Source organism: Chrysochloris asiatica, unplaced genomic scaffold (assembly GCF_000296735.1).
Source record: "Chrysochloris asiatica unplaced genomic scaffold, ChrAsi1.0 scaffold00018, whole genome shotgun sequence".
NCBI lineage: Eukaryota > Metazoa > Chordata > Mammalia > Afrosoricida > Chrysochloridae > Chrysochloris > Chrysochloris asiatica.
The window spans coordinates 1,926,282-1,941,178 of record NW_006408536.1 but is presented as its reverse complement, the minus strand read 5'-3'; the positions used below and the strand labels follow the sequence as shown (position 1 = coordinate 1,941,178).

Sequence of the window (14,897 nt, the reverse complement as noted above, 5' to 3'; positions counted from 1 at the left end):
TCTTCCCCCACACACTCTTAACCTAATCTCCCTCTTGAAACTTTGTAAGCTAGTCACTTTGTGCCTTTATCACCCCCTCATTTTAGGTAGCCTATATCTACATTGCCCATCCCTACCTACTCTGGATACAGAGGGGATAGCATTGATACTTGATGTGAAGACTCCTTCCCTTTCTGATGATATTTAGAGTTACTGCCTCCATGAGTATAGGTCAAGTTCATCAAATTGTTGCAATTTACCCTTGTTTCCGTTATGAAAAAATTGTTCTTTTTAAAATTTTTTTTATCTTTCTTTAGTTGAGTTCTGATTATCAAGCCATGGAGGTTAGGTCAGATGGGTACTATCTGCAAGTTTGGGTGTTATTGTGCATCTCCCCTCACTTTGTATTCAAATCTAGGTTTAAAAGAACAATTTTCCAGATAGTTCTGTGCTGTTGTGTACTGCCTTTGAGTCTGGTCCAACTCATAGTGACCCTGTATAGGATTTCTAAGGCTTGGCTGGTAGGAATCCGGTGCTCATCTTCCAGCCCCACACCAGTATTCCCTGTTAGAATCTGTTGTTGTTGTTGATGTTAAGTGCCTTCAAGTCGGTTCTGATTCATAGCGACTTAGGGTTACCAAGAAGCAACTTGAAATGTCAGTACCTCGTTTCAGAACCCAAACATTTGTGACGCTTCAGAAATATTCTGTACATTTACTTTCATAAAGAAGGAACGAATGTGACTCAAAAAATGATTAAAGAATGGTTAGAGTAAATCTCCTAGTGTGGTGCTGGATTGCAAACCACAAGGTCTGTAGTTCAAACCCACAAGCTGCTCCTCGGAAACCCAATACATAGGTTGCTGTGAATCAGTACCAACTCAACGGCATTTAACAACAGAGTAAATCTTAGAAAACAAAAGCACAGAGCAAGTTAGTCCTGTAAGAGCACTGGTCTAAACCCTAACTTTCTTACACAATACTCCATATAGTAGGAAGACATTGCCCAACATTAAGGACGCGGTATTCTTTCCCATGGGAACATGAGCATCAATATAATATACAGGTCATGATTCGTGATACTGTTAGAGAATACAGTTAGCGATCATGCAGCTACTAATTCCGTTAGAGGAAGAATGAGGTACTGAACACTACACATTAGCATGCATAAGGGCATCAGTAGAGAATAATTGAAATTGTGACATGGTTTTTATTATATTTTATCAGCTAATTGGGTATATACAAAACTTCTAGCCTGAAGTACCCAAATTCTCATACCTTGACCTGCAGTTGTGTCATGTAGTCATCCTATAAAAGATAAATATTTAAATCTCTGCGAGTTCTCTTGCATGCCGCTCCAGAATTACCGTTCATTTCAAAGCAATGCACTGCAGAGAAGCCTATGGAGGACTTCAATATGCTGTACTGACATCCAGAGCCTGCACTTAATGGAGATACTTATTTGTGTTTCATTTCTGTGTCGTATATTTGTTCCTTGTTGTTCCCAGTATTTGTATTGTATATTGTTGTTGTTGTTAAGTGCCGTTAAGTCAGTAACGAACCATAGTGACCCTGTATAGGGTTTCCGAGAAGCTTCTGATGAGCTTGAGCCACCGACCTTTCAATTCAAACCGACTTTGCTGTTCAGCACATTAACTCACAGTGCACCATTAGGACTCCTGTATTGTATATGAGATGTGATTATTTTTTTCTCCTTTGTAAGTTTGGACCCAAGGCAATTCTCTTAGTCAGTAATCAATCCTTTTACAAATATATTACGAGGGGACTTTAAAAAGTACATGGAAATTTTTCATTATCTTTCATTCCATTTTTCTACGTACTTTCAGAATCTCTCTCATATGTGTATGTACGCATGCATATGTGAGTGTGTGTGTATGTATATGTATATATATATATATATATATTCTATGAGTCAGAACTGACATATATATACATATATATGAAAAAGATGAACATATATATATATTTACATAGTAGTTGTTAAGTGCCTTCAAATCATTTCCAACTCATAGCTACCCTGTATAGGATTGCCAAGGAATGGCTAGTGGGTTTGAACTTCTGACCTTGCTTAGAGTTGAAGGAGAGCCTTCAGCAAACATATCTTAATAAGTCATGACATTTCCTTAAGGCCTCCTGATGGCTCTCTTTTAGCCCTAATTATTTGTTGTTGTATTTTTGTTTTTGAGGGATATTTGTTCTCAGCGTACATTTTCAAAAATGTCCATATTAATTAGATTCTGCTATTCCAAAAGACCTCATCCATTTGAAAGTTTCAAATAATATCAATCCTAGGGCTTATGATGAGTAATTTTCATGTGTTTTGAACAATGTTATAGTTACTCTTGTTGAAAACCATCTATTGTTACTATTAAGTGCCGTAAGTCCACTCTAACCCATAGCGACCTGTACAAGGTTACTGAGGAGCCACAAGTGAGTTTGAATCACCGACCTTGTGGTTCATACCAACATTGTAGTCCAGCACATTAGCACACAGTGCCACACATCTATAGCATTGCTTAAAACAAACGAAGGGTACCCACCATTAGTCCCTAGTTTGATATTATTTGACACTTTAAAATGGATGAGGTCTTCTGGAGAATGGCAGAATATGATATAGATTGTCCCAGAGTCTTGGTGTGATGCTGTGCCATAAAGCACTGGACCACAAGTAGGGTTTGAACCATAAGGTCGGTGGCACCTAACAACTACAAGTTTTCTTTGGCATAGGTGATACAGCACAATATATTATACAAACAACTTGGAACAAAAATTACAGCTTCCAACATCCTGACGCTACAGCAGAGGGACCCCAAACCTTAAGAAGATAATGACTTGTTCAAGTTCTACTATCAGATTAGTGAAAGAAATGAGACTAGAACTCAGATCTCCTAATTTCTTACTGGTCTCTTCTACATGTTACTGGGAATAATTAGTACTGGATTAGGACATATAAATTCCTATAGAATGAATTCAGTCACCTCTAAATAAGTGTTTATGGCAATGAAGGACAACCCCTAGACTGCAAGGTCGGTTTTAATAGCAAAGCTGGTGGTTCAAACGCACCAGCATTTAAACAACAATAACAAAACAAATGCTGGATTCCTAACCCCTATCTAAAACCCATAGTCCAGGTGTGGCATTCTACAATAAGCACTGGTCTTCTGAACCCAAGGTTGGTACTTCAAACTAACCAGCCGCTCCTTGGAAATCCTGTACAGGGTAGCTATGAGTCGGTTCCAACTTAACTTCAACAACAGCCAAAACCCCATGGTTTTCAAGTTGATTCCAACTCACAGTGACCCTATAGGATTGGGTAGAATTGTCCAATAGTGTTTCCAAGGCTGTACCTTCTTATGGAAGCAGAATGTTGCATCCTGCAGTGGCTGAGTGCTTAACCAAAGTGTCACTAGAGCTCCCCTAACTACTAAATCATTACAAATAAGCATGTCTTTGTTATGTTAATGACACCCTATAGCTATAGGGTGTGTTCTAAACTTCATCACTTCTGATTAAAAAACAAAAAACTTACTAAGACTAATGAATTTAAAAGATTAATATTGAAGTTTCAAAATTAAAATTCACAGACATATTTCTTAGAAAGGTCCCTTTTCTTTAAGAATTCTAAAGCACCCTATGCACAGCAGAACTAAATATTGCCTGGTCCTGAGCCAACCTCATTATTGTTGCCACGCTTGAGTCTATGGAGGTTGCTACTACATCTCCCAAATTGTCATCTATGTCTTCAAACAATATCAACTATAAAACAGGCAGCATGGTATCTTCTGACCTCCTCTAACTTCACAAGCAGGGAGAATCATCAGCATCAACAGTCCAAGATTTATTTCTATGAAGTGGAGGTCAAAGTTACCCCACCCTCCAACATTTTCTACCATTTCTGACACCCGTCATCTTCTCGCCCGCATTCTTTACTCTTTTGCTGGATTCAGTAATTTGTTTCAGTGGTCACAGAGAATTCACCTCACACCACTAGTAAATCTCTTCTCAAAGGTGTTCAGTTCTCTGGCATTGTGAAGGTCTGCAAAACTTGCTCTATCGACAAGTATCTGGGGGCATCGCTCTCAACCAGGAAGCCTTCTGACCAAAGACACTCAGCTCTCTCGCTTCATGGTTAAGCTCGACCACTGTTGTCACTTTGCTCAATTGGTGTGAAAAGTTATGTACCACCTTGCACCCAGCTCCTGTTTCTTCTGCCGTCATTTCTCTTCCATGGTTTCTTGCTGTCTCAGGCCATCTCTGGTGTTACAGCTCTCTCTCATTATCTCTTGGGTCTAGGAGGTTCTATGTGAAAGGAGCTTGGACCCACTCCTGAGTCTTCTTCTTAGTGATTGTGAAGTCCAACTTCCTGCCTCTGAGTTAACTCATTTTAAGCCTAGTAGTATGGCCAATCAGACCAGTCTCCTTGTTAGGGTTCCATATACCTTATTTGCATGGTTGCACCTTCACAAATGTGCCAAGTGTCTTATTTGTATTATTAGTCAGGCTTTCCATATACTTTTTTTTTTTGCATAGTCCCACTTAATCATAACAAGACGATGATTAGCATATTAAGAAATTCAGTACACCACAATATTTTCTTTCTTCGTTAGAAAGAACAATTGACATTTGACTTCTGATTATCAACAATTCTGTGTTTTTTTTTAAACATACATGTATATCTTGTCTCTCTATTTTAATTTTATAAACAATAATGCTAGAAGTCAAGATTTAACATTTTGCCTAGACAGTAGCCCATCTGTTAAAAACAAAAGAAGCCCAGTAAATATATGTGGATGATTGTATCGTAAGTATGATAAGGGTATTCTTGTTACCCGTTCTGTATAATTTCCCTGACTACAGAGAGGTTCATCATCATACCACAAGTGTGATGACTGTGGATTGTACTCTGTTTTGAGATTGTGTAAATGCCTCCCAGGGGTATGATATGTTTACCAATGTGTCACAAGTTGCCTACTTCCTGTTAGCTCTTCTTAGTAAGTAGGTTTATAGCATTCTTCGAATGTGGCTTTATTTTTGCATTTTAAATCACCTCCTCATGAACGAAAACAGTAAACAAGTATTAAACCACCGAAGGTAATTTGAAAATACCGTTATCCTGGGGAGTCTGGAATTCCAGACATGGCCAGACAGTTGTAAATCAGCAGTCACCTTACAAAGCTAGGGAATAAAAGTCAGGAAAATAAGACTTCCTTGATGTGCTCAGCTGGAGCCACATTCTGATGATTAGTTGTCAGTTGCATTTATAGAAAAGATGGAAGAGGGGCTAAGGTAGAGAGTTCGTATTATTCCTTAAGTTTAGTCATTCTTGTGTAGCCCCCTGAGATATACCCCATGGCAAGTATAAAGACATATTATCGTTCTTGTACTTCACACAAATTTGACACCAAAGAACTAAAGATGTCATCAAGATGACATTATCTAAATCACTTTCTGAATAAACATAGGTCATACTGCAAAATGAAAATACAACAAAACAGAAATACAGGGAAGTATTAATAATACGACCTAAGACGGCATGTTCACTCAGACAAACACTGTTCTAAGCTCATTGCCTGTTTTTGTGAATTTGATTCCCATAAAGGTCCTATGACTCCTGTGCTACTACTTTCTCCTTATACAACTGAGGAAATAGAAAGCTAAAATAGTCAAGGAACTTACCCCAGTTGTCAAAAATATAATGATCAATTGAACTGGACTTTGAACTATAGTAGTTGGACTTTGGGGTTCTTGCTCTTAACTGGACCCTGTTTTAAAAACCAAAGCTAAGCAAAAGCTGTTTCCTATTCAGTACAAAAAGGTATGATACAACAATCAGTTCTACAAGACAGAAAGAAAAACCAAAAAACTTACTCAGACTAATGAATTTAAAAGATTAATATTGAAGTTTCAAAATTAAAATTCACAGACATATTTCTTAGAAAGGTCCCTTTTCTTGAAGAATTCTAAAGCATCATAACACCACTTGCCTATGAGTTTGTTGTACTGTGGTGGCTTGTATGTTGCTGTGATTCTGGAAGGCACAGGTTTTCGAAATACCAGCAAAATCACCCACAGTGGACAGACTTCAGCTGAGTTTCCAGATGAAGACAGATTAGTAAGAAGGAATGACAGACTACTTCCGAATATTTAGTCACTGAGAAGCTTATGAATAGCAGTGAAACGCTGTCAGCACCAGAATATTTAATATTTAGACAGGATGAAGAGTTCCAGAATATTGTCAGATATTGTCAGAATATTGTCAGATATCTGAGCCTTTCAGATTGGAAGACAGCCAAATAATACTGGGGAAGAGCTGCCATGTGAAAGTAGAGTTGAGTGTGATGACAAATGATTTAGCCATTTAGACTATGGCTCAGTCACTGGAGAGGGTTTGGCAAGACCAAAAATGTCTTCATTGCAAATACCTTTCTTAAACAACATAAAAGATGACCATACAAATGGACTTCACCAGAGGGAATACACAGAAATCAAACTGAGTACATCTGTGGAAAGAGATATAGAAAAAGCTCCATATCAACAGCCAAAACAAGGCCAGGGCCAGGCTGTGGAACAGACCATGGAGTGCTCATATGCAACTTCAGGCTGAAGCTGACGAAAATTGGAACAAATCCATAAGAGCCAAAATATTGCCTTGAATATATCCCACCTGAATTTAGAGATCATCTGAAGAACAGATTTTATGCATTAGATCCTAAAAACCGAAGAGCAGATGAGTTGTGGGATGACATCAGCAACATCATACAGGAAGAACAGAAAAGGTCATTAAGAGGACAGGAAAGAAACAAAAGAAAAGCCCAAAATGAATGTCAGAAGAGACTCTGCAAATTCCTTTCCAGCGTAGAGATGCTAAAGCAAATAGAAGAAATGAGTACAAGAGCTGAACTGACAATTTCAAAGGTCAGCTCCAGAAGACAAAGTCAAATATTATAACACAATACGCAAAGACCTAGAGTTTGTAAGCCAAAAAAGAAGCATATGCTCAACATTTCTCAAAATGTGGGAAATGAAGAAAAAATAAAGGCCTTGGCTTGCCGTATTGAAGGATTCTATTGTCAAAATATTGAATGATGCAGAAAACATCAAAAGAAGATGGAGGGAATACACAGAGCCAAAGGGAGAAGTTCAAGGTGCATTGAAGGCATTGGAAAAGAACAAGGCACTGGGAACTGATGAAATATAAGTTGAAATCTTTGCACATTCTGATGCAGCTCTGGAAGCGTTCACTCATCTATGCCAAGATATTTTGGAAGACAACTACCTGGCCAACTGAGTGGAAGAGATCCATTATTTTTGCCCATTTCAAACAGAGGTCACCCATCAGAATATGGAAATCATCAGAAAATATTATTAATATCGTATGCTAGTAAACATTTTCTTGAGATAATACAGCTGCAATTATAATTGACAGAGAACTTCCAGAGGCTCAAGCCGAATTCAGAAGAGGCCGTGGAATGAGGGATATCATTGCTGATGTCCGATGGATCTTGGCTGAAAGCAGAGACTATTAGAAAAATGTTTACCTATGCTTTATTGACTACACAAAGGCTTTCGATTGTGTGGATCATGACAAGCTGTGGACAACATTGCAGAAAACAAGTATTCCATAACACTTAATAGTAATCATGAGGAACCTGTACATAGACTAAGAGGCTTTTGTTCAAACAGATCAAAGGAACACTGAATATGAATATTAGTACTATTCCAAAACTGGAATATTTTCTTGAAACGTTTCTGAAGACATGCTATTAACTTAAGTAAAATAATGCTTCTTTTAAAATAAATGAGTAAATTCTAATTTTGAACCTTCCACACAGGAAAACAGGTTTTCTCTCTCCCAAATAGATATATATATTTTTATTTTCCACACACCTTTATGTTAAAAGAAATCCATCATTAGTGCCAAAAATTTTGGTGTGTTATTATTAACTCAAATCCATCCAAGTTACCTTCAAGCTGGTTCTGACTCATAGTCATCCTGTATAGGGTTTCTGAGGAGTGACTGGTGGGTAGCAGTCCAGTAGTGATCCTACAGTGCCACACCATGACTCCCCTGAGGACCTTGTTGCTGTTGTTAAGTGCCATCGAGTTGGTTCTGACCCATAGCGACCCTGTACAGGGTTTCCCAGGCTGTACATCTTTACGGGAGCAGAACGCCTCATTTTTCTCCCGCAGAGCAGCTGGTAATTTCGAACTGCTGGCCTTAAGATTCACAGCCTGATTCGTAACCACTACACTACCAGAGCTCCTAGGAGGGGTTAAATGTACAAATGTACAAATTTTGCCCCTGAGCCAAACTTGACATTCAAAGGGATTCAAACAAATTGCCCAGAGTTGCAGAGATATTCTGCAGTGAGATTTCAACACTTTGATGGCTGAGTACATAATTGCACATTTGAATGTTTACCAAATCAGACGTTTTCTGCTAAAATTTGGATCTCATGCTTTAGTCTTCTCTGTAGTCTCAGGGTCTAACACTGTGCCTAACAGACTATAGATGCTTATTGAATGTTTGGAAACAATCAAAAATTGATTAATTTACATGGAAACTTCCTTTGGCCCTATCTCTCCCATAAGGCTTTCTGAACATCATTTCTCTTCTCACTTATTCAATGTTGTAAACTTGACTTAAGAACCAACAAGGATAAAAAATGAGCCATTGATTTAATGATCTAGTTCTTTAAAATCTTCCTATCAAGATGGTGTTTTCCTTGCATAATACAATAATGCTTCAGTGTTCTTACAACTCCAGGTTCTAACCCAAATATATATGGAAAAAAGAGTAAAGATGGTGACTTATGAATTATTTCATGCATGATGATTTTCTTCCAGGACACAATGATAATCTCTACACCTATCAAGACAGTTACTACTATTAAGAATTGAGCATCCTTATTCCTACTCTTATGCATAATATTTTTTCAATTATTTTTATATCTCTTTTAAGTTTACCAATGTTAGCAAACTCACACACTTGATTTCCTTTCTGAATGTAAATAGTCCTTTATTTCTTGTATTTTTCTAGATACAAAAATATCGATTGAACATTTTTTAAAGCCAGCTCTATATAGAACACAAAACATTTTTTTTTCCACCCCAGCAAACAAACAAACAAAAATGTATAGTTGGTTTCACTGGATCAAGTGTTGTTTAGCTGGTTGAGAAAAGAGCCTTGTGGAATAAGTTGAGTTCACAAAATGGAATTTTTGCTTTTATTTGGAATGAATTAGTCATGCTCCCTTGGCAGCAGTTGCTTTTTGATTCTCACCCGGCCACCATATTTATTATGCTTTGTTCCAGAAACTCCACTTACTGTATGAAAGTGTCCATCTCACTGACAGTGGGCGAAAATGACACTGGGCTCTGCTACAATTCTAAGATGAAGTACTTTGAAAAAGCTGAACTTAGCAAAAGCAAGGAAATCCCATGCCGTGACATCGAGGATTTTTTACTACCAGCTCGAGAACCTGAAATCCTGTGGTACAAGGTATGGATGTTGGATGATTTTATTGCCTGTGAAAAGATGAGTGTGCCTCTTATTCTATGGAAAGTTGGATACAATTTTTAAATGGGTGTGATATACAGTTCAAATTTTCCTTCTTAAAATAAAGCAAATTTTTATGATCATTAAGGTCTTTAAACCTGTGACTGACAAATTCTTGTCAACATGTATTGATAGTCCATTATAATAACCTTTGTGTGTGTTGTTGTTGTTTATATTGATGATTCTTTAATGTCTATTTGTCTGAATTAATAATTCCAAGAGGTAAAATACATTGAACATTAATTTCAAGGACCTTCATGTTAACCATATAAAATGTCCCCATACAAAGAGGAAAAAGATTGGTTTGCCTCTAAATAAAATGGTACTATAATTGTTATTTGAATGTTCTGTTTACTGCATGTATCTTTGTTCATATTCTAATACTTATCGATAAAGGCCCACATTCTAAAGATTTAACTACTAAGTAAAATGCATGTCAGTATAAAAATAGTGTTAGAGTAACTTTGTTCACAAATCAGAAGAAAGTTTAGATTGGAGGAGAGTCATTTAACCTGTCTTCTTTACAACAATTCATTTACTTTTACTGAAGTTCCTGATTTGAACATACTCTTTGGCATAAATGAAAGAAAATGTTATTATTGAAAATACTCAAGAATATAAAGTGTATACAGACACACACATATACTGTTGTTATTTTGATGCTATGACCATATCTACAGAATATTTTACCCATGGTTCAAAAATTCCTAGTGTAAAATTGCATTGTACAGTTGACTGGAAGCAGGAATTAAAGAAATGGGTTCTCTTACTAACATGATCCAGAAAAGTCAGAATATATAGTGTGAGTCCTCATGGATTAAAAAAAAAAAATTAAAAATTAAACAAAAAGCAAGAACTTTTATTTACTTATAGGATTTTGCAAAAATCAACAATGCCCTTTTCGAAGACTTAATTTTGATTTTTTATATTAGTGAATTTTGTGTTCAGAAGATCAAGGAAACCGTTTATATGTATATATATTTTTGTTGCTGTTAAATGCCGTCAAATAATTTCCGACCCATAGCGACCGTGTATAGGATTTCCAAGGGGCAGTTGGTGAGCTTGAACCTCCTACCTTGCAGTTCAAATGATTTCGCAGTTGGACACATTAACCCATAGCCCCACACCAAGACTCATATATTTCTTACTTTCTGTTCCTGGAATTTTTATGTGTTTTCTTTTCTTTCTATGTTGCTCTTTGTAAATTGCTTGAGTATTTCCTACCCTTGATTCTCTGTGACTTGTCTGCCTTTCACAGGCAGCAAACCTTCCCTGATGACTCCTTCAAAGGAGAGAGTTGTTGAGGGAATTTGACCCCAGACCTCAAAGAACGAGTATTTGCTAACCCTCATATGTAGCCAGTCACCTTATAAATAAGGAATTTTATAGTCATTCATTAATTAGTTGATCTTAAGAGAGTTGAAATTTTCCATTTTTTGCAAATAGCATATCCAAATGGCTGAGAAATAAGAGACTAAATACACATGCTCATAAGCTCTCTCTCTCTCTCAATTTAAGAAAATTATAGATTTCTCATTGATCTTGAGGTATTTCCAGCATCAAAACAAACATTTTGACCTGAGCTGATAAAGACCCTATCGCTAGTGGGATACAGTATGTGTGTCATTTAAAAGTCTTATAAATTTTCAGATGATTTTTGCAGAGGTATGTCTTGCCTTCTAGATACAAAATATGAGGGTAAGTCAAAAAGTGTTGCTACTACAGTTCCATTTCATGCATGCACAGGCTTATTCCAAACAAAACGTCTATAAACATTTCTCTGTGATCAGCAGATGGCTGCCAACAAGTTCTCACAGTAATCCACTTATCTTTGTATCATTGGAATATGTTAAAAAAAATCTAATCAAAATAGTGACTTCCCAGGGGATTTGCTGGGCAACTGAAATACAAGCCAGATGGGCCAGTTCTAAAGGGCATGATGCATAGATTTTGGAATTCTAAAGAGATAATCCTGATAGGTTTTCTTAAAGGACACAGGATAACTACTCATTAAGAAGAGGTTTTAAGAAAATCGTGAATTGCGACTTGCAGCAATATGGCGAGTGGACTAGGCAGATGAACTACCTGGACCTTCTACAACAAAGATGATTGTTGTTGCTAAATTGTGTCAAGTTGGTTCTGACTCAGAGTGACTCTGTATAGGGATTCCAGGGAGCAGCTGGTGTGTTTAAACTGCCAACCTTGTGGTTCAAACCAACCTTGACATCAAATGCTTACCCTACTGTGCTACACTCGAACTCCACAGTAAGTAAAGATATGAGAGACAAAATAAAATAGACACCAATGTAAATTATGGCACCCTGAAGTTCAGAAGAAAGGTTAGAGAGGTGCATGGAGTGCTTTCTGGGAGGAGAGGCTGAGCAGGCATGACCAAAAAGGAACATTGACTGGTGGTGAACAACCTGCCAGGCACAGCCTGACCATCTTGTGAGCAGCTTTGGCATTGGAGGGAGACTTGGAATAGAAGATTCTCACAGAAAATTTGTGATTTCCTCTTTCTCCCCATGCTCCCCTTGTGACCAGAAGTATAGCCAGCTTCCACCCTCATCCACTCCCAGCATATACCCTGCTCACTAGAACTTTAGAGCCAGCATGAGGTGGGGGCCAGCTGCACCACTTTGGTGCCTGGAATTAGGTGGGCTCAGCTCCAGACCTACAGATCTGCAGAGCCACCAGACAAGCATTTAACTAGTCACACTTCCCCAGCCACCCTGTGGTCCTAACTGACACTGAAACCAACCCTATCAAGGACCCCCACGAACTACTTCTGAATTGAACATAGGTAGCTGAGACCAATAGAAACACCATGTAGAACCAGGAACTCTGCACATCCTTTCCACAACCACCTCATTCACTCCTTGATTTTCAGGAGGTTTCCAGAGATTTGTCCCCTCTAGGTCCAACAATTGCACTGTTTGTGTTTATAAGTATGACGATATCAAAATACCCTGGAAACAACAGACAATTTTAGTTCACACGAAGAAACAAGAGAGAATTACTCAAACAAATGACCAAGATGTAGAGACAGAAAATGTTTCTGAGGAAGTAAAGTCAATGGATCTGAGAAAGAATTGAAAACAATGATAATTACATACCTTCAAAGGATCAATAGAAAGAGCCAGGAAAGCAACGCAAACACAATAAAAACTGTAGAAGAAATCAGGAAAACACTACAAAAGCAGACAAAATTAATGCAAAATTTGAAACAATACAAAACCTGCAATTAGAATTCTTGAAGATTAATACTAAGATCTCAGAAATGGACAATACATTGAAATGGCAAAAGAGTACATGTGAAGCAATCGAAGACTGAATTAGTGAGCTTGAAGAGAAATAGCTCAATACTAATATGCTAGAAGACCTATCAGAAAAAAAGAATGAAAAAATCTGGAGAAAGCCTAAGAGTTATAGAGGACATCATTACGAGGTACAACTTATAGGTGATTAGAATTGCAGAACAGGAAGAGATAAGCACAGAGAAAATTGTTGGAGATTTTAGAGAAAAAACAAAACAAAAAACTTACCTACCATTGTGAATGATGAGAAGATAAGTATACAGGAAGCTGAACGAACCCCAAACAGGACCGATCCCAAAAGAAAATCACCAAGATATATCATAATCAAAATTTCCAAAATCAAAGATAAGGAAAGAATCCTGAGGGCAGCAAAGGAAAAATGAAAAGTTACCTACAAAGGAGAACCAATAAGATTAAGCTCTGACTTCTCAGAAGAAACCATGCTGGCAAGAAGGCAATGGAATGGCATATACAAAACTCTAAAAGAAAGTTTGCAAACCAAGAATCATATTCTCAGCAAAACTGTCCTTCAATTACAACTGCGAAATTAGGACATTTTCTGATAAACACAAATTAAAGGAATTTGTAATTACCAAATCAACTTTATAAATTATGCTAAAGGGTGTTCTATGGACTGGAAACCAACAACAGCAGATAGCAACCTGAGATTATCATTCATGACAACACCACCCAGAACTTGATCCAGATATAGACGTATGTATAGTAAAACAAACCTACATGACTGAAAATAGGAAATCAGAGATATCAATGTATAATGAAGTCAACAACAAAGCAAAAAGAGGGTAGATACAAAACTTCCAAGTGGCAAGGAAGTCAAGTAAATTTTTGGATAAAAGAGACTATTGTAAGCACACAAAAAAATCATAAATTACAGGGTAACCACAAAGAAATTTGATACACCTGCACATGAAATAAAATAAGAGGAAAATCACAAAATTTTAGTACACGTTACCACAACAGAAATGAATATATGACAACAAAACCCACAAACAAAATGAACTCAACATAGAAAATTATGTGGAACAAGAAATCCTGCAACACCTGAGAAAAAACACACAGAAAAATGACAACAATCCAATCCATACCTATTGGTAATTACACTGAGTGTAAGTAGATTTAACTGTACCGGTCAAGAGACATAAAAAGAAGCATGCGCGGGACTGATGAGAGATGTGGATAGAACTCATGTGGTACAATAGTGAATAATTACTATCAGGACTGAGTGTGAGGGTTGGAAATGTAAAGGTGGACTTTTGTAGCAAAAAGAGGGGAGTCGTTGACTTTGCCGTCCTGGAGCAGAGGGCCCTGGGACAATCAAGAAAGAAGAGCAGAATGTGGGACCCTACCCAGAGAAACAGTGATGCCAGAGATGGAGGCAGAGATGATGACATGGAGAGATGGAGAGATGGAGCGCTGTGAACGCTAAACCTAGAGAAAGAGAAGAGCTGTGTGCTGACCACCAGGGCTTGCAGGGTGTACTATTTGGTTGGTTAATGATTCATGGAGGGGATTGTAACCAAGGCAGTGTAATGATATACGATCTATAAACTATCACATAATTCACAATAAACATTAAAAAAAAAAAAAAAGCTAGTGTTACAGTGGCAGCAACAATAGGCTAAAGCATTGCACCAATTTTGAGATTGTTGCAGGACCAGGCATCATTTCGTTGTTGTTCATAAGGTTACTGTGAGTCTCTACTGATTCAATGGAACCTAATAACAACAACAATGCACCTGATCATTCAGGAGGATAACAAGGGCTCTCCTTGGAGAATCTGAGTGGAAACTCTTATGCCATCTACCCTCCAGGCCTGATCTTTCACCTTTAGCTTTGTTTTGTTCCCAAAAGTCAAAGAACAACAAAAAGAACTTTGAGTCCCTCCAGGGTGAAAAGGAGTCCTGGTTTGGCACTGTGGGTTAATGCACCAGAACAAAAATCCATTTGAACTGCAAGGTCGGTGGTTCAAGCTCACCAGCTGCTCCTCGGAAGCCCTGTACA

At 37.6% G+C, this 14,897-nt stretch overlaps 1 protein-coding gene across 1 annotated transcript in view; it reads left to right on the top strand.

Annotated features, from left to right (window-relative positions):
- IL1RAPL1 (interleukin 1 receptor accessory protein-like 1) overlaps positions 1 to 14,897 on the top strand; it is a 1,809,453-nt gene that overhangs the window by 1,040,562 nt on the left and 753,994 nt on the right. Inside the window, exon 4 of the mRNA XM_006835561.1 lies at positions 9,315 to 9,501. Within this exon, the coding sequence (XP_006835624.1) occupies positions 9,315 to 9,501 (187 nt within the window). The remainder of the gene's footprint in view (positions 1 to 9,314; positions 9,502 to 14,897) is intronic.